The following is a 26,223-nucleotide window of genomic DNA, read 5'->3' on the forward strand; positions in this document are numbered from 1 at the left end:
GTTCTTGCAAGGAGGGAGCAGGATAACGAGTGAAACTGCCTCATGGCACAGATGGACACAACCTCCTCGCCTTCCCTTACCATCCTCTCTAGCTCCTGTAATTCTGGTGGATTGTCAAAAGCTTGTGCTGTTCATCCCTGAAGTGAGAAGGGTTTTATTTGTTTTGTTAATCTGAAAGTTAAGTGGGTGGGAAGATAAGACTGCAGCCCCGCTCTATTCGTCACATGGTACCAGCTCTTGTTTCCCCTTGAGAGAGGCAGAACAGATGGAAGGCAGAGATGAAATGAAGATCAAAAGTAAACAGTGTGATTAAGTTTTTGATAAAAGGATAAAACACTTATCACATCAAAGCTGCTGAAAAACACATTAAATATTTCCTGAACATTTCGTGTCCACATAAGCATTAACTGTACTTGCCACAGGGATGTTTGTAACAGTGGGTGGTGGAGTGGGGGACGCTGCTGGGCTGTTTACCCTCCTGGCTGGCCCAGGACGGCAGCGCTGGCAGCCTGTTAACCATCCTCTAGCAAACGGAACCTCTCGCTGCAGACTGGAGGGCCCATGTTATGTGCATGGCTAGGCAGTCCTTTCTTTAAGCCATGCCCAGCTCAGCTTTCCAGGTTTGGGCACTGTTTTTCCAGAGGTTTTAAGGCACTCGCAGAGTTTGTGGGTGGCTTTTCTCCCAAGCATCAGTGATTGTTTGGGCTCATGCTTTGGCTCAGTGAATCAAATACTTAAATACTTTTGTGTAAGCGGTGTAATTTGTAGTGAGAAGTCTCTATGAATTGTCTGTTTCCATCACCGTGTTGGAATACTTAGCAGTCCTGGCCAGTGGAGAAAGATTAAAAAGCAGTATATTGCAATTATTTTTTAACTTATTTTCTAATCTTATGAAAGTATGAAATATATTAAAAGAATGTAAAGAAAAGGCACTTTGTAATAGCCAATAAAAGCTAGGAATGATGAAACAGAACAACAGCAAAAAAGAGTAGCAGTAGAAATACAAAAAATTCCCTGTTCCAGTTATTACCATAACATCCCAGAAATGCATTTCCCCTGAAGTGGCAATGGGCTCACTTCCAGCAATCTTGACTTTATCATCCAAAAAAGCCACAGCTGAACAAGCTGTTGCTTGAGCTGTTGCATTTCCCAGTCAGAGAATCCTTGGCTGTACACACAGCCCCACAACCTGGAGAACATTGAGGAGCCCACTATGATCTGATGTGACACCGTTGTCCTTCTCATTCCTAAGGACAGAGGGTCACCAGGACACCTTGCTGTGCAGTGTCCCCACACTTGTTGGGGAGGGACCTTTCTGGTGCCTTCTGGCTCAGCACCACCTGCACAGAGCTGGGATCGCTGACTGAGTTGTGCCACTGCTGGTCATCTAAGCATTTTGGTGAAATAAATGCAAAATGCTATGGTACTGTCTCAGTAGCATTTTGTGTTGCCTTTTTGCAGATGTCAGTGTTGAATCCAATGTTATTTTTTCCTATTTATATAACTTTGCTTTTCTGTAGTCAAGGAAGGAGCTACATGCTCTGCCTTCTCCCACATGGAAGGTCCTGTGTAATGGAAACCAGTCCCAGAAAGTCTCCCCTTGCCTTTTCTTTTTCCTTTTTAATTTTCTTTCAACCGGTGCAGAGATGTTTTCACATCTCCAGCTCTCAGTCCTGTAGAGCACGGGGATAGTTTAAATGCTGAATGTGTGCAGCCACCCATACCATCAGTCATTTTGCGTGATGGGGTGTGGAAGTCCACCCTTCGCCAGGATCCCCCCCCAGCAGCTGTCCCTCCGGATCACCGTTTATCAGAGTGCTCCTTCAGGACATACATTATATTTTACCCTTGTCACTGCCACAAGAGCCTGTGTGCTGTTAGCAAAACATCTCTCCTCCTCCTGAACTAGGAAGCACTAGGTCTGGTTTTGGGACCAGTGTATACCAGTGTATCTTTCCAAAGTCAGGGCACCAACCCTCCCGTGTGTTTACTGCTGGAAATGTCCAGGTCTTAATAAGTACGCATAAGAACAGCAGAATTTATGAACCTTGGGGGTTTGGCTTTTTCTTGCATCATTCAGTTTCCCTGTACTTAGCAAGGCTGGTGGATGCTGTTCCTTCTGCTAGAGTATTTGTAAAGTCTCTCACCTCCATACAAGTCCTCTTGAGTCCAGTGACAGGTCAGCTCACACTGTTGCTCTCTGCCCAGAAGGGTAATAATTTGGGTCTTTTTCCTCTGCCCGGCTGCTCAGCTTAATGGCACATGGAGGAACTCAGACACTTTTGAGATCTGTCATCCTGCAAATTTTGGTTGAAATTGGCATCTGATTTCCTTCTGAAGTGAGAGCAAAACAGCAAAACCTGATGTGTTGAATTGGACTATAGTTCAGAGAAGCACCTGTTGAATTTTCACATGCTTTAATCTCATTTGCTTCAGGTTGAGTCCAAGTGGTCTTCAAGTGAAGTTCTGGGCCATTTTTACCATGTCTAGGCTGTTGTTTCCAGGAGTAGTAGAAAAAGCTTTTACACCCAACATGGACTTCTTTACAAATATCTAATGATCTGGACAAGATTTTTACATGCTCTAGTTTATATTAAAAAGCCCAGAAATTGGGAAGTACTTGCACCAGTTTAAGAAAGACATGTCTTAGAATAATAGAAAAGTTAATGAGAGGGGACCTCTCATGGTTGTTAGTCCAAGCTCCTGTTGAAGCAGGGCTAACTTCAGAGTTTGCCCAGGGCCTTGTCTAGTGGAGTTTTGAAAATGGATGGAGACTGAACACCCTTTCCTGGCCCCACTTCCAATTTCATGTGGTGCTCAGGGGAGGATTTTCTCTTATGTTCAACTGGAATTTCCCTCCTGCAGCCTGGGCTGTTGCCTGTTATCTTGTCACCATGCTGTTCGGAGAAGGGTCTGGCTCTGTCTACACCACCCACCTTTTTCATCATCCAAACCACCATGAGTACAATAAGATAAATCTCAAGGTGGTTTGCTTGTTTGTTTTCTTCTCAGTGCTTCCCTTTTTGCTTCTGTATTCTGTGAGTGATTGACAACCTAACCTTGTCTTCTGCCTACTGCAAGCAATCACATATTTGGGCTGTTTCAAAGCAAGACCTTGTTTCTATTTAGTGCTTTTGAAAAAAAGTAGTTAGTAAACTGCATGAACAGAAAAGGAGATGAGGTGCTGTGAGCAGAAAAGTCCCTGTCCTTAATTCCTGTCTGCCAAATACTGATGTTAGTCATTATCAAGCTTAGTAGTGCAATAGTTTTTTAGTCTCTGTACAGTTAGCCTTCATCCTGCTGTGAATGTAACAGTATTAGTCAACAGTGACCAAAATGGCATGAAATTAAAACCAGGTCATTTTCAGTGGCAAGTATGGTGTCAACCAGGCATCAGCTCAGATGTGACAGAAGCCTTGCCCAAAATCTCAAGATTAGACCAGGAACTTCATAATGTAAGGTCACATTTCATTTCTTAACAGTACCCGAGACAGATGTCTCAGTGACAGTTGTACAGCTGTTTTTATTCCGATTTTTAAGAAATGGTAACTTTTCCTCAAGAAGCATTACTGCGTATTTCAGCAAGATTTCTCATGTGATGAGAGGCAAATGTTCAGGCAATATCCTGTTTAGATACGTTTCTATTTGATAATAAAAATGGTGTTGACAGTGAGGGATTGCACTGAATAAATTATTACTTTGAATTCTGTTTTACACCAAAGCCAGGATGTGTCCTGTAAGTTCACAGCTGTTTTAGCTTTTTGTTTTCCTCATCTAGACAGCTATATGTCCGTGAGATCTATTTCTTGATCTATATGGACATGCAGTCCTTCTTGGGATTATTACCATAGAAACAAGACATAACATAGAGCATGTTAGAAGTAACAAATAGGATTTGGCAGTGTTTCCTATTTACTACACGGAGTCTGAGCTGTGTACAAAAAGCAGCAATTACTTGCTCTCAGAGCCTTATTAACAGGCACATCTGCACATTCATTAAAACTAGATACTTCAACTTTTATTCTGACTGGGATGACATTCAGATATTCTGCTCTTTAAACTAAACTATAATCCTAGACTTCTATTTTATTTTTCATCCAAGATGGGAATTCGTTGCGTCTGACATTTTGGTTCCTTTTGGTTTGATTGCAAATCCCGGAGGCAGCCTGCGCTCCCAGCCCGGGCGAGCCTCCCGGGAGGAGATAAGATGCAATAACCGAACCGTTGGCTCCTGGGGAGCAGTCCCTCCTTTGAAGGATGAGGTCACCCAAGTTTTGCTCGTAAAGGCTGATCTCCCACGGTGCTGGGACCCAGCTCCCGGCCTCTCCCAGGGCTTCACACCCTTCTCATCCTCTGCGGTCCAAGGTTGCTCTGAGTTGGCAAGTTGTGACAGCCTGAGCTTGGGGAGTAGATGGATTGTGCCAGGCAGAGAGCTGCTTTTGCAGGAGTAAATACAACACACCGTACGTGGAATGAAAGCTGAGCTGACTATCTGGGTCACAGCACATCTACCGATAGATGTGAGGAAAAAACACAAACTCCAATTTTTAAGCCAAATCCATGGGGCAAGTTTTGAAGTTGTATGGGACAGCGAAGAGGCAGAGAAGCAGATGGAACAGGATACAGAAAAGGGCGGAGAAATAGATTAAAACACTAAAGCCTATCTGCTGACTGCCTGTGACTGAGCACCCGCCGGCTGAGCGTGGCAGCATCGGGCAGTGTTAGCGTGTGGCCCTGCGTGGGAGGTTGGTGGTGCCAGCTCAGCAGCCTGCGGGGCGCAGATCTTGCCCTTCTAGCAGGCAGACGCTGTGCTCAGGAGGGAGAGCTGGAGTCCCGGGGGACATTCTGTAGCTGCTCAAGGGAGCAGAGGTTGGCTCTGAGACTCTCCCCTTCCTTCATCTCTTTCTCATCCTGCCTCGCACTGAGTAAAATCAAGTTTAGAAGTGAATTGTTAGGTCACAGAGGGATCCTTTGCTCTGGATGATGCATTTGCTGATGTGGGAGTGAGCGTGCACTGTCCTTTTCCCAGTCTGCATCCTATAACGCTGCCTCTTGTTGGGAGCGGAGCAGCTTCTAGGGGGAATTTCAGAGGCAGCTGCTTTAAAGTTCTTAGGGCAAAATCTGTCATCCCCCTGGACCAACTCAGGAACAAAACAACTTTGCTTAACAGAAAAAATGTTAAAAGCTAATTGTAAGCCACAAAACTGAGAAGGAGCCTAGAATGCAATGCTGAGAACTGAAATACAGGGAGCTTGAAACTAGGCTATACGCTCAGAGTTTGCCTGGCCTCCTTTCAAAGGTGCTGAGGACTCTGCTCCTCTAGTACAGTAGATGAGTGCTCAGGATCTTTTTGAAACATTTATTTAGTGCCTAAGTATAGACTCAGGACTGACTAACCTCAGGCTCCAAAAATAGTGGAGGTGTCTGCCTTCTCCCTCTTCCTCATTTATCTTTTCCTCGCTCTTTAGTCTCTTCTTCAGCTCCCACGTTCTCTGTTCCCTCCAACTCCTTTTTTCCATCCTCCTCCAGCTGACTTCTGCTCCTGCTTGTAGCCCCTCACTCGCTGTGACACGGCTTCTGTCCTGTGGGAGCCACAGAGCATTTCTCAAGGTGCATCCTGAGCAAGCCTTTGGTGGCACCCCTTTTCTCTCGCTCTCTCACCCTAAATTCTCCCTGCCTCATTCTCAGGGGGACAGAGGTTCAAATGAACAGCTCCGTTCTGCTCAAGAACCTGCAGAATTCAAGTCCTACATATCTCGCCTGTCCTACATGGGACTGACCAGGGCTGGTAGCAAAAAAGGGAATCACCACAAAGCACTCGATTGGCGTGGTAGCCCAGAGCAGCTCCTGTCCCTTTCTGGCCCAAAAGCATAAATCAAAATGTCCCATTTTCCTGTGTATTTCCCATCACAGGCATGATCTGCCAATGATAACAAAAAGAGGTTATAATAAAGGGATCATGTTAATTTTGTGAACAGGAAGCTCTCATTAGTGGCTTGTGTTTTCCAAATCAACCAGACGACAGACGTGACTGTGAATCTGATGGATTTTTGTCTCTAACACGGGTTTTTCTCTCTTGTAGAAAGGCATGCCCCAAACGCTGAGTTCTACCAGTATGTTTACCCCATGTGGCTTCAGCCCTCATCTACATACTGCAAAAGAAGATGAACAAGGAGGACTGATTTTCCAGGATGGAAACCTTACCTCAGCATCTCTGGATGCTCTAATCCAGCATCTGATACCTACCACTGATTACTACCCTGAAGTAAGCAATTCACAGTATAATAAACAGTTTAGTTTTGATAAATTGAGGCGGCACTTTATGCAAAAGTGCAAATGTGTTAAATTTTGAATTAAGAGGACTAATTTAAAAGCTGCATACAATTAAAGCTGGGTAAATTGATGCATTGCTTTAAATGCTGTTTCACTGCTCTGTAATTGTTCCCATGAAAAAGCAGATCCCAAAGTTGATAGTGCTTTTAAATAAGAGAACGAGGTGGCAGAGGAGCGGGGGGGAAAGCTGTGGTGGTGATGAATTAGTGATATAGCAGTTGGAACACTTCAAAAATAGCAATGTGTCCCAGAGAGGTTTAGATGAAGACGGAAGCAAAAATGTCTGAACTGGCATTAAATTAGCTGAATTTCAGTAGCTGCTGAGGTCATCCAGGTTTGTCTGTATGTACAAAGCGTTCCCTTAGTGACAACAGAGAGGGGTTCATAATTTACCTGGGGTTATATTCACACCAACTTTGCAGTCACTGGACAGCACAGTACGAATCCTAATCCATGTTCCATCAGTGAATATTCAGTGTTTCTTCACCAACAGTGTGAGGACCTAAACTGGAAGCAGGTTTATGGTCCTGCAAGCTATTGACTTTACTGGATTTCGCACATCCTCAGTGGAATTCAGGACAGAGTTTGACTGGAAGATTTTAAAGTCCTAATGTATCTTTATAGAAAGGCTTGTATTTCAAAGCACAGAACAGCATTGACTTTGGGCCATTTAGAAGACCACAAAAGTTATCAATGCAGAGCAGACAGCATGTTTTAAATTACCCATGGCTCAGTTTCTGATCAGCTAAAAATAGGTAATAAAGAAGCACGTCAATTAAAAAAAAACACCAAACAACAGAAAGGCAATAAAAATAGGTAATGAACAGATCAGGCTGTGAGATTTTCATTAAGCAATGTGTGATATGTCACACTATACCTGCAGCTCGGGAGCATGGCTAGATCTGGGGGAAAGAAGATAATTCAGGTGCCAGGAGGGGTCAGGATGCAAAGAACTGATAATTCATGCGTATGTTTTAAATTCACTGCTGGAATACTTTAAATAATCCATGGATTTATCCAACAGACCTGCTTCCCACAGCTTCACAGATGTAGGACTGCGTAAGATATGGCTTGGCTGATAAAAGTGAATTTTTGGGAGTTAGTAGAATAAAAGAAATATTCCTGAAAACAGGCTGGGTGAGACCTGCAGGGCAATAGCAAGATGTGACTAATCTGGGGGCATCCGCAGCTCATGACCCAGTGGAACGCAGGGGTCCCTGAGCAGCTCTGTGTTAAGTGTTCACTGGCCTCCACACGTCCCTGGTTGCGCTGTCCCCCATGTCCCCTACACCTGGGCTCACTCCTGCAGAGTGACCTACGTGCTGTCTTTGCTGTATGTTTGCACAGGGTTTGGGCAACCCAAAGCTGGAAGTGGATGCTGTGGAGGAAGGAGATGCTGCTGTCTCCTGCACCCACTGTAACCAGTTCAGTTTTCAGGGTCAGGAAGCCTTATGTCTTTTAGACATACAGGTCTGTCCTAGTGGAAATGCAAACACTGTGGAGTTTGGGGCTTTCATGGCTAATATCACCACTGTGTGGCTGCTCACAGCAGGTCTGTTTTTCTTTCTCCCGCAGAAAGCTTATATCTTTACATTCCTGCTGAGTTCCAGACTCTTCATTGAACCCCATGAGCTTTTGTCCCGAGTTTGTCACAAGTGCATTGAGCAACAGCGGCTGGACGACCCCGTGCTGGACAAGGTTAGTTTATCTTCACAGAAGAAAAGTGTGAGGTATTTTCAATGGACAGAGAAATCTGGGGCTCTGGTGTGTGTCCTTTGCCTCCCTTTGGATTGAGTGAAGCTTTCTCATAAAGGATGACAGTTGCTGCTGAGATCCTGACATTGAGGCATCCTAGTATCCATGTCCAAGAGCAGCGCTCCAGGCACTAGTCACTTCAAGTCTTCTGATTTTCCCTTTACACTTGTCTCAGTCATCCCAGGTGACTTTCCTTCTTAACTTCTCTAAGGCTGTGATGAAGCCTGCGGGATGCAAGAAGGTAGGATGTAAACCTCACACACTCTAAATTGCAGGTGTGAATGCACCACTGTCCCATTTTTACTTAATGCCTCTGCCCTTTTGCTTTCTTGCTTCTGGAACAGTAATATTTCCTCTTGGACATACCTGTCACTTTGAACGCTAGGTAACAGCACACAGCCACCCACTAACCTCCCGCTGCCGGCACCGACAGCTGTGCTGCAGAGCGGCGCGGGCTGGCACACCAGGTGAAGCAGGAGTGGGGCTGTGACAAGCTCACAGGATGAGAAAATCCAAGCTGTTCCTGTGTCAGCACTCCTCCTGTTCTGCCCTAGGGACTGTGCAGACTGATACAGTGCGTAACAACACATGTGCATCTTCTGGCAGACCCGCAGACGCTGCAGTCGTGGATCCCACTGGATTGCACCCAAGCTCTCCTCGGTGCATTTATGGAGACCTATCCGGTACATTACCCGGAGCAGGAGTTGCACCTTCAGTGCAGTGGAGGGAAGAAGAATGTGCATTAGTTGCAACTTTCAAAAAACCCCCAAATTCTGAAATTATTCTCAAGATTAGCCTTTCCAGCTTTGAAACTATTTTTGGCATAGAATACTGAATCACCAATATCCAAACTCATGTTTTTGCCTGGATAGCTGGTTTCATGAGTAACAGGAGCTCTGCCCTCACTATAGAGAGCAATCAGCCAGACTATATAGAAAGCTGATACTTGGGTTGCCTGTACCGTCTGTGTTAATAGAAATATCTGGATAAGGTGCAGCATCCAAAACAATTTTTCTGAGTTGTGATGGAGAATTAAAACGTGAGCTTTGCAAAGTTGTGCTGCTCATTAAACTTTACAAGAAATGAGAAGCATTATCTTATGAAGATTTCCCACTCTGCCTGAGGTGAGTGTGCATTTCAGACTAACCTGTCGTAACAAAGAGTTAGGGGGGCACAGCTAATTTAGTGCTCTTCAGAGTGGGGCTGAGTTTGCAACTTTGCACACAAGAGACCTCCCATTCCCCAAGTCGTATCCTGTGACTTGGACAAAGTCCTCTCGTTCAATTCGGAGTAGCGGTTTACACAGCTGGAGCAAAAGTCTCCCCAGACCTTTGTAGTTCCCAATAAAGCTTTCCCTCTAGCAGCCACCTGCTGGTCTTTGAGCCTGAGCTTAATGCTAGCTGACAGCAGTTATTTTTAGAGATGTGGTTCATTTAAACCTGTTGTTGTTGGAAAGCTGGAATATGCATTTTAACCACCTTGGTTGAAAAGCAGAGAGCTGTGGAGCTCGAGAGTATAATTTTTCCTGATTACAGGGTACACTTTAGCTACAGTACGTACAATGCAGAAGAAGGCTGTTTGTTTTGGTCTGTGTTTTCTGTAAATAAAAATGCAGTTTGTTGCTTAACGCATTTCCTTTTCACATATTCTTGGGTAACGGAGGATGGAAGCTTTGCGAGCAGCCTCACTGACCCTCTTTCAAGATAATACTAATGCACCATTTGTGCCATTCTCCACATTTCCCTCCTTGCCCCATATCTTCCTGACTATTCCTGCTGCTGCATCCTGAGATAAACCTACAGCAAAAGTAAAGTGGGCATCAGCTGTGTGTTATATGAGTGGGTGTCCTTGTTCTATCATGACCTTGAGCTTATCTGGGAAGAGAGCAACATTATCAGTAGCCCAGGTAAAGTTACCAAAGTGCTGGTGTTTTGTGCGTTGTTTCTTCCTCATGTTACACCGCCAGCGATCACTAAGCAGTTTTTTCATATGGCCAGAAAGCAAAAAACTCACCTCTTTGTTGGTCACAAACTACATTGCAATCAGTTTTTCAGGAAAGGATGAAATTGCAGGAGGGTTGCAAGTACAAACGGGAAGAACATGTGGTTCAAATGAGCAAAAAGGCCAGATGTTTTTTAAAAAGGCATAAAGGTTGCACAAACAAAATGTCCATCCAACCATAAACTGGCCAGTTCCATGTGCAGAATACTTAAATCTGCATGTAAAACAGACAGTTGTGTATGCATCTAAGTACCAGTATATTTTGCAGGCCAAAATATATCATTTGTGCACCAGACTGTTTGTTTGCATGTGTTCAGATTTTACAGGTGCAGCCATCAGTTCCTTCTTTGAAAATCTGGCCCCACTTTCAGTGAGATACAGATTTGGTGGGAGACTTTAATGAGGAAACACGTTTCAATCCCTATGCATCATTCTGGTTTCCACTTCAGGCACGGATCAGAAAATTTGGACCCAAAATCTTGCAGTTGCTGACAGAGTGGACAGAGACATTCCCGTATGACTTTCAGGAAGAGCGGATGATCGGCCATCTGAAAGACATGATTCACAGGATAGCCCCATGCGATGAGGTGAGCATGTTTGATCCGGGACATTGTGTGGAGATGTTATGTTCATTTTCCCACTTGCTTCCTCCTTTTCCTCCTTTTGCCACGTTGTGTTCCGTGCCTTTTCCTGGCAACTCTTACAGTTTTGTTCTCCTCTACTGGTTAAAACCTGTAGTAGCTTCCCTGAAAGCGACATCTCTCAGTTTAGGTTCTCCTGTGTCAGTGACATGAGGACAAGAACTCGGTCTAGATGACAGTATGGTCTTGGTGTTCAAGTGCATGAGCCGCGTGTGTGGCAGAGTAGGACACAGTGAATGGAGTCTCTGGGAGACCTGCTTGCAAATTCAAGTGGGTGAGTCCCAGAAATTAATTCAGAAACATGAAAACTACCACCAAATCCATGAAAATAATAAGGACAAGGGCAAATAGTGCATAGAGAGTCTCTAATTACTTCTAGGTTAACCATGGGTTTTGGAAGAATTCAGTTCCATTGGCTACATCAAGGCCTGGCTTCAGGCCACAGATGGGTGCAATTCAGTAGAACAAAAAGTGCATACCCATGAGTCTTTAGAAAGAGAGGGGTAGAAAAAAGGAATGAGCAGGTTTGCAGCATGCTGGAAATGAAACAGGACCTTCCTACCCACATGAAACATGAGAGAAATGGAACCAGTCGCTCTTGGGCTGGCAGCACTTTTGGGTGGCTGGAGGCTGCATGGCACTGATGGAGGTGAAAGGAACACAAAGGACTCTCAGAAAGAGCTGGAGTGGCCTCAGTTCCCTTGACCAGCGCAGTGAGACTTTTCCCTCAAGGGGAAGAGGCAATGAACTTGCTCCTACCAACCACCAAGAAAGGTTCCTTACAGCCCTTCAGCATCTGAAGCGAGACAAACCCATACAGACCCACCAAAACCACGTCCACGGGAAGGAAGGAACCAGCCAAAAAGGCAGAGAACAGAGGCTTTATGGCTCTGTAAAAGCAGTTGCTGGCGTGATGAAGAGCCGTAAATGCTAAAAATCAACTTTTTGCATACAAAGCAGAAGTTTATTTGCCTAACCTGAGCAAGTGCTGCATGCCTTCGTGCTGGAGTGGGCACAGCTGTGTACCAATGCTTATGGATGCCTTGGGGGGCAAAGCTTTGCTTTTCAAATATTGCTAGGCACTGTAACTGCACATGATTATGCCTGGGCAAAATCAATAATTAATATAAGAAAGAGCTCATATCCTGCAAATTTCCTTTTTTAAGGGACAGCACGGAAGAGTGGTGGTACCCATTAGTTGCTCGGAAGAAAGTTGTTCCCGTTGCGGATCATAGAAATGAAAGATTTGTGAGGTCATCTAGTCCATGTAGGTTAATGCAGGATTTTCCTCTGCAGTGTGCGCTCCTGTCCTTTGTAGAGTCCACTTTCCAAAGGCTCTGCGATGCGCTTAGAAAGGTTTCCATGCTGAGAAGCATTTCTTAGTAACTGCTGTGATTTGCATTTAGAGTTAGAAATTTTAATTAAAATTGGAGTTCCTAAGCCGCCTGCTGAGACCTGCCGTCTTCAGAGGAACTTTCCCAGTTAAGAACGAAACATTTTCTTTAAATATTAAACAGTAGTATGCTTCTTTTGACTGTTAATGTGGCAACGAAATGAAATTGGTTGATAGAGTCCAGCATGCAGCCCTTCTACAATGGGGGGTCAGTTTGTGGCAAGGTAATTACCAGCATGTTGAAGGTAATGAACAATGTTGTTTTCACTTAGTGAACATATTTTAAAGAAGGCAGGAAAAGCTTTTAAAAGAGCAAAAGCAGGATTTATTTTTTAATTTCTACCCCAGCATGCACAGAAAAGCTTTCTAGGCAAGGATGCACCCAACCGATTTTCTGTGAATCTCTTCAAGAGCTCTGATTGCTGAATATTTTTCTTTTGTGTCCATTAAGGGTCTCTCTTATTTCATTCTTTGTTAGGTGACTGGCTTACCTGAGTCTTTGTTTACCATTGCCTATATCTGCATTATTATACTGTATTCCCTACAAAACTAGGTGAAACTAGATCTCGTGATAAGGATTTATTGAAAGACTGGCTAATATGTATGTCTTCCAAGCGATTTTATACTGCTTTTTGACTTTTCATCCAAACAGTGAAGAATTTGATGCTGCACAGACATGGCTGGTCCAAGATTTCTCATCCAGACTCCTTTTTGAAAAAGTACTGAGTTTTCAGCTAAAAGTTTTTTAGCCAAATGTTTCATGTTCTGTAGAAGATTTGGATTTAAGTGCTGTGCCTGCCCCCCGCCACCCCAAATTAATTCTCCTGTTTACAAAATATGTTCACAAAATACCAAATATGTCACTATTTGAGCATCCAGTAAAAAAAAAACATTCTATTCATAGAGCTTGATAAGCTATGCTGAGATTTGCAAACACACCTGGATATAAACCAGAGAAATATTTAGCTGATGTTCAGTAGTTTAGATCCAGGATAGTCTTTGTAAATCAAAAGTGTGACCATCTGTTTGAATGAGAAATTCCATGAAGAAGGCCAGTAGTCTCTTTTCCTTGAAGCTACTATACATCAGGAACAGATAAAAATGGAAAGAATGTTTTTAATTTTCTAGAAATTATTTCAATTATTTATTTTTACATCTTCCTCCATTTTCCCTTCTCCTATGTGATTTACTTCCAAATAGAACCCATGTTGTCATCCTCCATGACAAGTCCCTCCTGCCTTCTAGGTACTCAGTTCTCTCACTAATCTCAGTTTTATGTCTGCATCTGTCAGTTATGAAGAGTTGAAGGCATTTCTTTCTGCCCATCATCTATGGCCAGTGGCTTCACTCATTGTCTGTAAAGAGCTGCTCCAGCTCTGAAAACAACCTGAGCAACTTAGTAATGATCATTCTGCTGAACCCATGGCTGTGCTTGGAATACGATATGAGCTTCCTTCAGTAGAAATTAACATTTTGAGTATTAAATACTCAAAGCCACACGATGCTCAGACCACTCCAACTGGGTAGCGAGTCGCAGTATGCTTCTGCTGCCCTCAGCTTAAAAGGATGGAGACTTACAAACGATGAACAGTGTTCAAAACATTTCTTATTCCTAATATCTAAGAGTTGACGAGGCACCACTCACAGGTAGAGTTCTTGGCCAACACGTAGCTGACATAAAGCATAGCTACTGAATGCTGCTGTGCTCTAGAAAGCTGCAATAACTCCTGTTGTAGCATTACCTCTCCTCTGATCCTGATCTTGGCAGGAATACGTGAGTGCCGGTGCCAGCCCAACCCGCCAGTCCTGCCTGCCTCTGCTCTTGACTGCAGTCTGTTTCTGTGGTCCAGAGCACAGAACTGTAATTAAGCCAACTGGCTATTCTGAAATAGGCTTGTCGAAAATAAAATGGTAACCTGTTGCTGACTTAGAAGTATTTTGCACAAGGGAAAATTCAGCATAAAAACACTCCTTTGTCAAGTTCTGTGGGTGGTTTATGTTTCTCTCTCTCCCTGTCTCTCCAGGCCTACTGGAAAAAGATGAATCAGCTTTTACAAACCTTGAATCAGAAGCTTGCAACCCTCAGCCACGGGCAAGAAGGGATTGTCAAGATCAGTGCTGCTGTCTCTGATAAGCTGGTTGCCTTTAAAACTAAACCTCCATCAATTCAGAGAGAAATCCTGAGCGTCTGCAGTGACCCCTATACTCTGGCTCAGCAGCTGACACATGTGGAGCTGGTACGTGGGAATGGTTCCCAACTTCTGCAGTCAGAGATATTCTTTTAAGCCATCAGCTGCTAAGTATTCCAGACACAACCAGAAGGTGTCTGCACTGCTGCAGCACATCCCGTGCTGTATCAGCACTGCAGCAGGCAGCAGGGTTTGACAGGTTAAGAGGTGTTTGGGAAGCAAGCTATATATCAGAGTGTTCCTGTGCATCTTGGAGTAGGTCACTTTCCTTTTTCAGCTTGCTTATTTGTGAAATGTGAGTTTATAATCTCAGGAAGGTCAAGACATTCTCAGTTCTGTAAGGTGCTCTAAGCCTCGAAACCTGAAGGTGCTGTTGAAATGGCTGGTCATTAGGCCTTTTGCAAGAAATTTTAACAGTTCGAATCCATTCCTACAGATACACAAAGCATCTGAGTTGTCTGATGCATTTTATGTTCTTCCCTTTTGGACTTTGTGCATGGACATCCCAGGCTGTGCAAATACCACCCACACAAAGTCTGCTGTTTCCCTCCTTGGACTGCAGTTCACTCTCAAACAGGCTTTTGACCATAGTCGCTCCAATGGCAGTACCAAGATGTTGGACAGACTGGGTTGCACACCCTTCGCCCAGGTTCAGGTCCTCCTTGTAGACCTCCTGGGCGTTCACAGAAGTACACAAAGCATTGCTGCCATCTGCAGAATTCTTGATGCTGTAATGATTCCCTGCTGCCTGTCCTTCTGTAGACAGTGCTCATCCTTGAGAGGAAGGCTGGAATAACAAACCATGAAATGGACTGTGGATTGGAGTGAATATCATGGAATTGCCTTGGGAATTCTGAAGGTAGTCGATATTCTATTTGTGAAGCAACGGAATAGTTCAGAAACCCCAAATTTAGGATCATCTCACCTTGGTTAGTTTTCAGAATGTGCAGGTTTGGCTTTCTTTGCTTTATATAGCTTAAGCCAAAGAGTAGAAGTCTTTTTGCCTGGGGAGTTTTGCTTGCTTTTCTTTTCCTCTACAGTACAACTGTCTTCCAAGGGAAGATTCCTTGTAACTGGGGCACTGCTGCACTTTTAAAACTCATACAGCTGGAGGTCTTCATTCAGTTTACTGTAATAAATACTCTGTGCCTTCTCTTTCACTTACTGCATTGGGTACACCAGCTACTCTGCACTGAAACTGTCCAAAGCTTATTTGTTAGTAAAAATTATTTGCTATTTATTTGATAACAGTTATTAACTAGTAAGAGTCCTATACTGTTATCAGTGGCAAGGTGAGAAGCCAAAACAAATGGCACAGGAGTAGCCATAAAATTTTCACTTAAGCAAAACTACTATTAATTTAATTGTTGCTTGAGTGTTCTAAGTTTGGGGTGTAGGAATTCCAAAATATCTCTTCTGAAATACCTTTATAGCCTACAACAAATATTTTTTTTTCTAGTAAACATGTTTAAGGGAATTGAAAAGCCTAAAAAGAAGGCCAGTGGTGTGGCTGGAACTGCCAGGTTTGTTCAGGAGCTGGTGAAGGTGGACTGTTCTTTACTAAGAGAGACCTGGATGCTGTGGTTAATCTTGTTTTGGATCGTGCCTGGGACACTATGGTGTAAGCGACGCCTTTAATGTGACCTGTGTGTCTTTAGTGCCTTCCTTCCCCAGTGGCACAGAGCCACCACCTTGGGCCATCACCTGAGCCTCACCTGAGCACCGGATTGCTGGGGTTACCAGATCACAGCATTGCTACCATATTAGCAGCTGGGGAACGAGGCTGTTGAGTTCTGCAGGAGCACAGCAGGTCTGTGGCAGCGCCAAGCACAGAACTGAGGTCTGCTGGCTCCCAGTTGGACACCTGTGCATCCAGCGCCTTTCTCTCTGCGCACTAGAGGGGGCTTTAACTGTGTCTTGTCAGTAATGAGACATATTTATTCTCCTTTTCTTCTTTCTGCTGAAATAACTCTAATTGTTCTTATGAATTTTAATGTCCGGTGCTAGTTGGCTGTCTACCAGTTCAGTGACACCATTCAAAGCTGACAGATAGTGGGGATGTCTTACCAAGGGGAACAGAATAGTTTCTGAGGTGCTTTCTTATTTCTTCCTCTCTGTCTTTTTTGCCCTCTCTAATAGGAAAGGCTAAGTCACATTGGACCCGAGGAGTTTGTGCAGGCATTTGTACATAAAGACCCTCTGGATGGCACCAAGGTATGATTTGTCTGTATGCAAAGTGTCTCCTGCGATGACAGTTTGTTCTACATGAACTGGTGGGATGTGATCCATCAGACCAGGGCCTGGGGCACATGTTGACCATGGCCAGGCCAACTGATGACTTGTATTCTCACGGCAAGGATGGGACTTGTTGGTAGAGCCGGCACTGGCAGGTTATTGCCATTCCTTCCTGGTGAGAGTACATCCTGGCCTGAGACTGGGCAGCTCCCTGATGTTCTGCTTTCTGGCTTGTTCCTCCTCACCTGCTTTGACCAGGGCAGATGGCTCACGGCTGCACACAGCCAGGGAACGTCTGTTCCCAGCACTGAAAGCATAAAGACTCTGGACGTGATGTAATGCCCCTAGTGTGTGCCCAGACACCACAGCAATGAGTCAGTGCGTCATGAATCAACGTACTCTTCTCTCTCCACACAATAGCTTTTAACCCAAAGCACCGCAGGGAATGGAGCGCCTGATCAGGGCTTCATCCAAAGTCCATGGAAGCCAGTTGGAGTCTTTCCACTGATTCCAGTGGGGTTTGAAGCAGCGTTTTGGTGAGTGCCTCAATAAGGAAAGAGAATTCCTGGCTGGAGAGGGAGAGTCTGAGATTTCACATGCTGCCAGAAAATAAAATTCTTCCCCAGAAGTGCATATGGGCTCCCACTGACATCATATATCAATGGCAGAATTTCATTGCTGGATGACAAATATAACAGGAAGACCTCTGTTTATAGTGCTGCACCAGAATAGCTTGGAATGGTGAAAAAATTGATGGATGGATGGATGGGTGAATGAATTGAAAGTGCAACGTTGGGCTCTTTCCTTTTGTCATTGGAGTTATGGAGATTCTGCAGTTAGTTCCAGGGAGAGGGGAGTGCACAGAGATGGTATTTCTGTGCATTGATCACATTCTTTAGGAAGGAACCCCAAGGTAGCAAAGATGTGTCAGAAACATGAAATACCAAACCAGCCACAGTGAGATTTCAGCAACCTGCTGCAAACGTGAGGGACAAGACTGAAAATGAACAGCTGTCATATGTGTTGCAAAGTAAAATGAAAGAGATCAGTTGAGGGCACTAAATTTCAGTGAATTTTGGAAGAGTGGGAGAGAGGCAGCAGTGAGTGAAATCAAAGTGCATAAAGCTATAGAGGGGGAGGGATGCTGAGAGGAAGAAGGAAATGTTCAGTAATAAACTAACGTACACGCAAGGGCTGTAGCTATAACTGGAATTTCAAATGCAAGGCCAGCACAGAATATCACCAAGATATGAAGAGAAATTGAGGTTACAAGATAAATGTAAGGAAACATCAGCAATGGTGGACAGGAAGGATTGGAATGAAAGGCAGAGAACCTGAAAATAATGGTGGAATGGGAAATCTGAGCAAATCATCTTGGCAGACCACAACAGATGATGTGGCAGTTATGCTTGTTGTTCAACTGCAAATCTGAACACTGAGGTGCTGCCCAGTAGGAGGTCCGTGACTTCACTGAAGTGCATGATAACAGAGAAAATCACCAGTGGAAAGCAGGGACACCCCACTGCATCGTCTTCTGAGTTCAAAGCTATGACTTCCCCCAGGAGGATCTACTTAGTTTAAACAAAACTGCTGTAACATTTCCACACAAGTCATGGCACTAACACATTATTTGGCTTCAAGTCAGCAAGGCTGATGGAAGTCAAGGCAGTCTGCAGCTCTTCTCCACCCAGTCCCTGGGCTGAGCGGAGGTCCCAGCGATGGTTTAGCAGAACCTCCGCACCAGGTAGGGACTAGAGGGATCATGTGAGACCTGCCAGAACGTTGTACATCGCGGCACAACCCTTGTCAGTCCCTCACCCATGGAGACCACCCCTGTTAACCACAGGGAACTGGTCTGAATTCCCTCCAGCTGGAGATCATATCAAACATTTTTCTTGCGCGAGGACTTCAAAAGGTTTCACTGATGAATGTTTATCAAGCACTCTGAGTTGCAGATGGAAGATGCTGGGGAGGTGCTAAATATTGCTGTCATTTCTAAGGCTTAACCTTTAAAAAGCAGCCTGTTTCCACTTTAACTGTTGCACATTTTTCACAAGTTTTGTGCTGTTAGCTGTGGTTTTTAAGGCCTGGCACAGGACAGCAGTGTTGGGATGAAAATAGCGTATTCAGAACAAAACCTAGGTTTTCTATACTTTTTGCTATAACAGAGAACAGGAGAATACCACAGAGTGAATGAAAACCAACTGCTATGGGTAGACTGGGGCTGCTTTGAGTTTCCTTTGGTTTGGTTGATATTTACCGGCTGCTTGCTGACATTTACTTTTGAGATGCTTTTAAAATATATTTTTATTGTATATCTGCTCTACTCATAAAGTTGATAAGAATTTCAGGCTTGTTAATATTTGCTCCATATCATGGTACTGTGATTTCTGTTTCTAAACATGCCTGTATACAGAATCACAGGTGAATATTTTTTTACTTTGAATTATCTTGGGAAATATGTTAAGCCCTATTTCTGAAGGGGTTTTAGTCACTTGTTTAACTCACATAGTACAGGTAATACCATTTACATTAATGGATCTATGTCCATGCATTGTGATATTCTTCTTAGTGGCATGTCTGTATGGTAGCTCTGGGAAATCATCATTGAAACAAAAAATTAGTATTCTCTGATACCCTCTAGTGGATGTTAATGAACGTTCAGATAAATCACATGAACTCAGTGTGTCCTAGATGGAAAGCGTAAGAATTTGGGCCTGGGAAAAGGACTTGAATTCTTATAATCCCAAGCAACATCTTCAGGCTGTGTGAACTGCCCTATCAACTCTGCTGAAGCCAAATTATCTGCTGATGTCAAAGGAACTGGAAGAGTTCAGCCAAGTATCTGCTCCCACAGCCTGGATCCATTATGGGAATTTATGTTAAGTTTCGTATGAAAAACTGAAAAATGCACTTCTTGTAATGCCTCTTATCAGGGAAGGATCTCTGGCATGGCAGTGACCTGTTCAAGAGCAGCCACCAAGAGAGCTGGTCACTAGAGAGCCTATTATCCTGAAAAGTCAATAAGGGAAATATTTTTTTCCCATGAAGAGGCAAGTAGAACTGTGTTTTCTCTTGCTGATCTGTTGTTCACTAAATTACAGTCTCTCCACTCCAGAAAAAAAGGACCATGGGTGATTGCATTTACTAAAGTGCAGGAAGTCCTAGAATCAAAGGCACAAACAGAGTGTGCTGTGGAAGATCTGCGTGTCTTACTTTTTCTGCAGATCGTTTGCTGTGTGCACCTTGCAATGCCCTGGCTGGTACTATCCCACTGAACAAGGGTCAGTGCAGACTGTGTTGCTGGACACTTGCTGTAGGCAAAACGGGGGCGTCTTCTATCCACTGGTGTGAGTTGTGCCGTGTGACACGCTCAGCTGGACCCTGTGCACCCACACCCCACCCAGGCACTTTTTGAAAGGGGCCCTTGATGTCAATAGTTACCTTTGTGTGGCATTTATTTTAGCAATCAGGCAGCTATACGAAACACAGTTAAATGTCTCTCTGTGCTTTTTTCTCCCCAGACTTGTTTCAGTGAACAGAAGAAGACGAGTAACCTTGAGGCCTATGTGAAATGGTTCAATAGACTCTGCTATCTTGTGGCAACAGAAATTTGCATGGTAAGTGAAAATTATGTGACATATTTTACCACATGCCTGAAATACCAGTTTGAGACCGCACATTAATAAGCAAACCTGGGGATTTATTTCTAATGACCCCGCTAAGCAGCTGACGGTAAGTTTTAGTAATAACGCACTCGCAGAAGCGACCTGATAAATGACAAACACATTGCAAATGGTGACACACGGGGGACGCACTGTTCTCTTGATGTAGTAGGAGTAGAGTGTGGAATAATGAACCCTGCAGGGAAAAAGAGAGGAAGAAATGCCTTGAATTTATCCTGTGAGATTTCTACTGGAAAATATTCTAGTGAAGCAGTATTTGTTATCTGTCATCCCAAAGCTCTGTGCCTGTGAATTCCCATTGCATGGCTCTTTGTTCTGCTGCCCATTACTGTAGCTGTGAATAGTGTTTTTTTAACTTGATAGTTGTTTTGTTTTGTTTAACTTGGCCCCATCAAAATGAAATGAATGTTTTCGCCTTTGAAAAGGGCATGGAAGGGAGGAATAGTAATGGTATAAACAGCCTAGATAGCCCATGACTCAAAAGCATTACTATTTGAAGATCATCTTTGGAAAAGGTGAGGTGATTGCAGTCCAGTTAAATGTGGATTTAAAATGCAAGCTACCATTTGCCCTGGCTTTATTGCTGAAAGGGCCAGAAGATGGGAAAGGGATTAATGCAGTGAAGCAAAGTCTTTCTGGGACAAAGATGCTGCTGTTTTATGGGTGTGAAATCCTGCCCTTTGGAAGGTCGGTGCTGATGTACCCGCTGACAGGAGGGAGCTGAGGCACTCGCTGCTTCGGGGCTGCCTCTTACAGCGCTCAGACGTTAACTGAGACAAGCCTGGGAATTGCCATTAATTCCTTCTGTGTCACTGCAGCAAAAGCTTTGATTTTAGAGGCTGCGGTCACCAGCATCCACTGAGCTGGTGGAATTAGAGCCAGTAAGTGGGAGCAGATGACCCAAGCTTTGCATGTACCCCTGCTCTGTATGTAATAAATACTTAAATTCTGATTCTGCTTATTACATATATTTTTTTCTTTTAATTTGCAGCCTGCAAAAAAGAAACAGCGAGCACAAGTCATTGAATTTTTCATTGACGTTGCCCGAGAGTGCTTTAACATAGGGAATTTTAATTCGCTGATGGCAATCATTTGTAAGTATGGCTTCTGATCAGGTCTCTCCATCAGCTGTCATGGATGAAAAAGGAAACCTGACTCTGATCCATGGGTTTCTTTTCTTGTTTCTCATTCATAGCTGGAATGAACATGAGTCCAGTTTCCAGGCTAAAGAAGACTTGGTCGAAAGTGAAAACAGCCAAGTTTTTCATTCTTGAGGTAAAAAAAATAAAAAATTTTAAAAATTCCAATACACTGCTTGAATTATATTGAATTATATTCTGGATTTTTTTTTTTTGTTTGTGAATTTTCACATTTTTATCCAGGTATGAGATGTTTGTGGATGTTTCACAGGCAGAGGGCCCGATTCTGAATGAAGGTTCCAAAGTGTAGTGGGGAAGGTGTGAAGCTGCTGAGACATAGAGGGGAATCAGAGCACTCGAACAAATAGGAGGAGGGGCAAAAACAAAAATATGAGCCTATATGCAAACCATAGTGCTTCCACTGATGCCAGTTTTCTTTGGCCGTACACACAATGCTGAGTGTAAAGCTCCCCAGCTCTACCTTGGATGTTGAGTGAGCAAGTTCCAAGGTTGTTTTTTGTATAGAGGATGCTAGGATTTGGCATATGGAAAATGTGCAGCCCTTATTCTTCACATAAAAGCCTGGTAAACTGTTAGGAAAAACAAAAAACAAAGAACAAAGGTACAAAGAGCCATGATCTGTAGGTCTCTCATTGTATCTTTGGCTCATGGGGTTTTTGTGTGTATGTGGATTTTTGAAGGAGGCGAGGCTCTGTTCAGAGTTTGCTACCACTGGGAGTGAAGTTGTCTTCAGAGAACCTGGATCACTTTCTAACTAACGTGTCTTCTTTTGTGTATTTAGCACCAGATGGACCCTACTGGTAACTTCTACAACTACAGAACAGCGTTGCGGGGCGCTGCTCACCGATCACTCACCGCACACAGCAACCGGGAGAAGGTAGGTGTGACCACATCTCAGGTGTGACCAAATATCTCCAGATGGATGGGGTGCGTTGCTGATGGGAGTTTGGGGCTCAAAGATTTGATGCAAATGCTTTCCTCCCTTCCATGGGACACCAATGCAAGGCTCGTGCAGTGCTAAATGCAATGGAAGGAATCCGAAATGGATCACGGGGCTTTTGTGGACTTGTTCTCAGACATTGGGGAACTAGGGAGAGCAGGACACACAATGTGGACACACAATTCATTGCAGGTATCTCTGTATCCCTTGAAAATTCACATTGATTGAAAAGCCTGATGGAATGGGTATTCCCAACTAAAATGACTTTTATTTTGGTGTGAGGCGTCAGCCTGGCAGGCCCAGGTGGAACTGCGCTTTTGTTCCAGCTGTGCCAGCCGGTGCAGACAAGCCCCTGTTGTTGTGCAGTGTGTGATTTGAGATGGGGAGCAAAGGGCGCAGCACTCGGGTATCAGGTGGTTCTCCACTTACATTAGGGAAAAATGACTTACCTCAAGTCCTGCAAAGAAGTCTGATCTCAATCCATTGCAACAGGTTTGGGGTGAAATTCTGTCCTCATGAATTTCCATTTCATTTGGTTGTCGCTGCCATCTCGGTGAACAAGAATTGATGTTTTATCAGTGTTCGTGGCAGATATGTGGCTTTCTGAGATCTCACTGATGCTGCAAAAATACGATTGATGAGATATTAGGGCAGAATCCTCCTGTTTTGTGCCCCGGTGTGTTTCTTGTTAGTTTTCTTAAAGTTCTCTTTTTTTTTTTATTTTATGAAAGAAGGTTTGTTTTTAACAATGCAATTGCACATAGTTATGAAGAGGTAATCTCTGCGTATGCGCAGAGCATAGCTAAGGTAAGGTAGATACTGCATGAACAAGCGTAATATGGAATTTAGTATTCATTCACTAGAGGAGCCAGGGCAGATGCTAATCTCGCATCCCTGCAAATTGGATGTAAATCTGCTGAAGCTAATGGAATCTCACGGCATTTACAATGAAATGAGATCAGCATCTGGTCTCAGGCTGACTCAGCTGCAATGGGAGTACATTGTGTTGTTCTGTAAAACAATTCTCTGTGCAAAGAGACGATGGCTTTGGATGTTTGTGACCGGCAGAGAAGTTCTTTTAACTCGCACACCACAGCAAGGACCTGTTGGTCTGAGATGCTTCTGTAGTTTAGTTCTTCTCTGACCATCATATATATTCAAACCAGTTGCTTTATTGTTTGACTTAATTTCCTGTGGAAGTTAGCAATCTCTGTCATATCTCTACCTCTAGCTGGTTAATACTGAGGACAGGGAGGTTATTAGATTGAAGGGAATCTATTTTACATGAGAAAAAGCCCATATTCTATTTCCCTTGAACAGTGGTTCAAGAAAATGCACAAGCACATGATTTGGTAGCTACTCACACTGGGTATTTTACAGTGTCAGAGACAGCAGATCATCTAATTCTTGCTATGGAAATTAAGGAATTTTGTTCCTTTTTATAAGCAAGATTATATGTTATTTATTTTAATGAGTTTGAATAAAATGGATAGAACATGATCACTTTTTGGAAAGAAAACATTCTGTTGTTTCTTGGCAAACTTGTGGCAGAGCTCACCCCGAAGAAAGTTTTTATCTTCAAACTGAAGTGTCCTTGCAAGAGTCTGAGATCCCCATCCCCTCCACCCCCTTCTCCACAAGTGGCCACTCCAGCAGCCCAGCTGGCAGCTCCAGGCTTCAGTCCATCTGCTGGAGAAGGAAGATGCTCTGGAGGGATCATCCTTGTCGCAGACCAACAGACTAAGCAGCAGGTTATGTCACAGGCAGAAAAACTGCCCATAGGCTCAGAGGAGCTAATATTTAACAGGCAGCCTCACCAGAAACATTCTCTTCTTCTCTCCTCAAGGCTGGTGTCCCGGCTGATGAGTTTGCACAGTACTTGAACAGCAGCACAGCTCAGGGGCTAAATGACATCCTCAGAGAGGGGGAGCCAGGCACCTGGGCACCCTCCCTCCTCCGGCCCCGTGCACGCATCTCGCCCTCAGCCCTCACCGTTCAGATCCATCCCTTCTCTTGGTGTGCAAAAAGGCATGGCAAGGCAGCCCTCAAAGCTCAGAGATGCAATACAGCAGCAGAAATAAACCTGCCAAAGTGCAGGGTGAGAGAACTGGTAATGAAGAAGAGCTGATGTTTAATGCAGAATTCAGAAGGGTATGCTTGTTAGGAGCTAAGTTGGGTTTTATCTATGCAGTCAGCTGACCTGTGCCATCTCCAAAATTAAGTCATTCCACTGGGAAACCTTGCATTGTGCTAATGACATTTTTCTGGCTTTGAAATGTCGGGAGTACGGACAGTGTGGTACTGTGTGTTGTTGCCGCCTGATACTGTGGAGGAAGAACATGTCTGATCTCATTAGCTTTCTTCTTTCTGCAGGAGACAATTGTCCTTCAGCATGCGGGTGGGTTGGCTGGCACGGGGGGAATCGAAAGGGAGTGAAATTTGAGTTTCTGGCACTAACCCAGTTTTTATGCGAGTAAAGGGCCTGGATTGAAGCCAACATTAGAGCATAACTATATCCATTTTTGTTGCTTTTCCTACAGAAATTTGGAAAACAAAACATACAGGGTAACATATTTTTATTGGGGAAATAAATGGTGACCCAAAGACAGAAATCCCCTGGAAACGTCTAGAGAACTGGTATCCTAGGGTCTGTCTTTGCTGCCTTTTGGCTGAGAACAAGCTCTGCCCATGCTCTGAGCTTGACCTGGCATTGAGCCCACATTCGTGTACCTTCCCTCTCAGCAAGGCTTTTCGTTTATGTTTAGTACCACTAATGATGGTGCCCTGGCTCCCAGGCAGTGTGGAGCAGGGCAGAACAAGCTCGCATCTGCCTGCTAAAAATATGTAGAGAGAACCTGGCAGTAATTTCTAGCTGAGGATCAGTGTCTGGTTTCAGCTCTTTGTGTCTTTCCACCTTATAAGACCACACCAGCTACAGAGTTATCATCATTTGTGGTAGAAGACCAACCACATAGACTGAATCGTATTCTTTACCTCAGGTTGATTGATGTAGGTTGGATGATATAAAAATGGATGCTGAAACACACTTAGCTCAGTTCAACCAGAAATTGTTCCACCCTGATAGGAGGGCTCAGCATTTGGGGGGGCAGGTTAGGCTGTGCTGTGTTTCCATTCCTATGTTACATCAGTGGGATGTATTAGGATAATTCCAGTGACTCTTGAGTGTCAGTCCAGGCTTTCTTATGGCTATTGCCCTGAGGTTATGGAGTTTATGGTTGTCCCACAAAAAAGCCAGCAGAGGTGCAGATCTTTAGCATGTAATATTTTAGCCAAAACAGAAATTGACTTCTGTTTTCACAGCCAGAGTTAGCAGTGGCTTGTAGACCTCTGCCTCAGTGTTTCTGCATTTCTTACTTGCTCACACTCACTGTTGCATCGTGGAGGCTGTAGACTGGAAAATAACAGCTGCCAATCCTGTTCTGGGTCCATTTCATATCCCATTACGGCTGATGTACAGCGTGAGATGGAATAACCGTACGACATTAAATACTTAACTAGAGGATTGCTCCCTTGGCTGGTCTTGCATGCCATGAAGGAACTTTAACTTCGGTGCAGACTAAACAGGCTACAGTTCAGTTAATTTACAAATAGAACAGTGGAAACATTTGGACACTTTCCTTGAAGTTCATGGTTATTGAGTTTATACTTAGTGGCTTAAAAGACCAGTATTGCTGCCACAGGGCAATGCCCACAGAGGTGGCTGCTGACCTTAGAGCTTAACCCTCCAAGTGGCCTTTTTCTATCACAGTGCCAGTGCTGGAGAGGTGGGTGGGCTCCGGAGAGCCCTGAGGGTCAGCTTTGTCCTGGACTGGTCCTTTGTGTTATCTTTCATTTCCCTCGGAGTTGTGACATGAGGACCGAGAGGGACT

The 26,223-nt window shown here is 44.1% G+C and overlaps 1 protein-coding gene across 1 annotated transcript in view; it reads left to right on the forward strand.

The window, feature by feature from the left end:
- Positions 1-2,767: 2,767 nt before the first annotated feature.
- Positions 2,768-26,223, forward strand: part of RASGEF1C (RasGEF domain family member 1C) — a gene marked incomplete at its 3' end in the record, with an annotated part of 28,437 nt that continues 4,981 nt past the window's right edge. The window contains exons 1-10 of the mRNA XM_080353217.1: positions 2,768-2,967; positions 6,083-6,265; positions 7,909-8,031; positions 10,539-10,676; positions 14,148-14,360; positions 16,452-16,526; positions 20,072-20,167; positions 21,225-21,327; positions 21,429-21,508; positions 22,175-22,270. Coding sequence (XP_080209343.1) covers positions 2,809-2,967; positions 6,083-6,265; positions 7,909-8,031; positions 10,539-10,676; positions 14,148-14,360; positions 16,452-16,526; positions 20,072-20,167; positions 21,225-21,327; positions 21,429-21,508; positions 22,175-22,270 — 1,266 coding nt within the window. The 5' untranslated portion in view covers positions 2,768-2,808. The remainder of the gene's footprint in view (positions 2,968-6,082; positions 6,266-7,908; positions 8,032-10,538; positions 10,677-14,147; positions 14,361-16,451; positions 16,527-20,071; positions 20,168-21,224; positions 21,328-21,428; positions 21,509-22,174; positions 22,271-26,223) is intronic.

This window comes from Nesoenas mayeri, assembly GCF_963082525.1.
Source record: "Nesoenas mayeri genome assembly, chromosome: 14".
In the NCBI taxonomy this organism is placed as follows: domain Eukaryota; kingdom Metazoa; phylum Chordata; class Aves; order Columbiformes; family Columbidae; genus Nesoenas; species Nesoenas mayeri.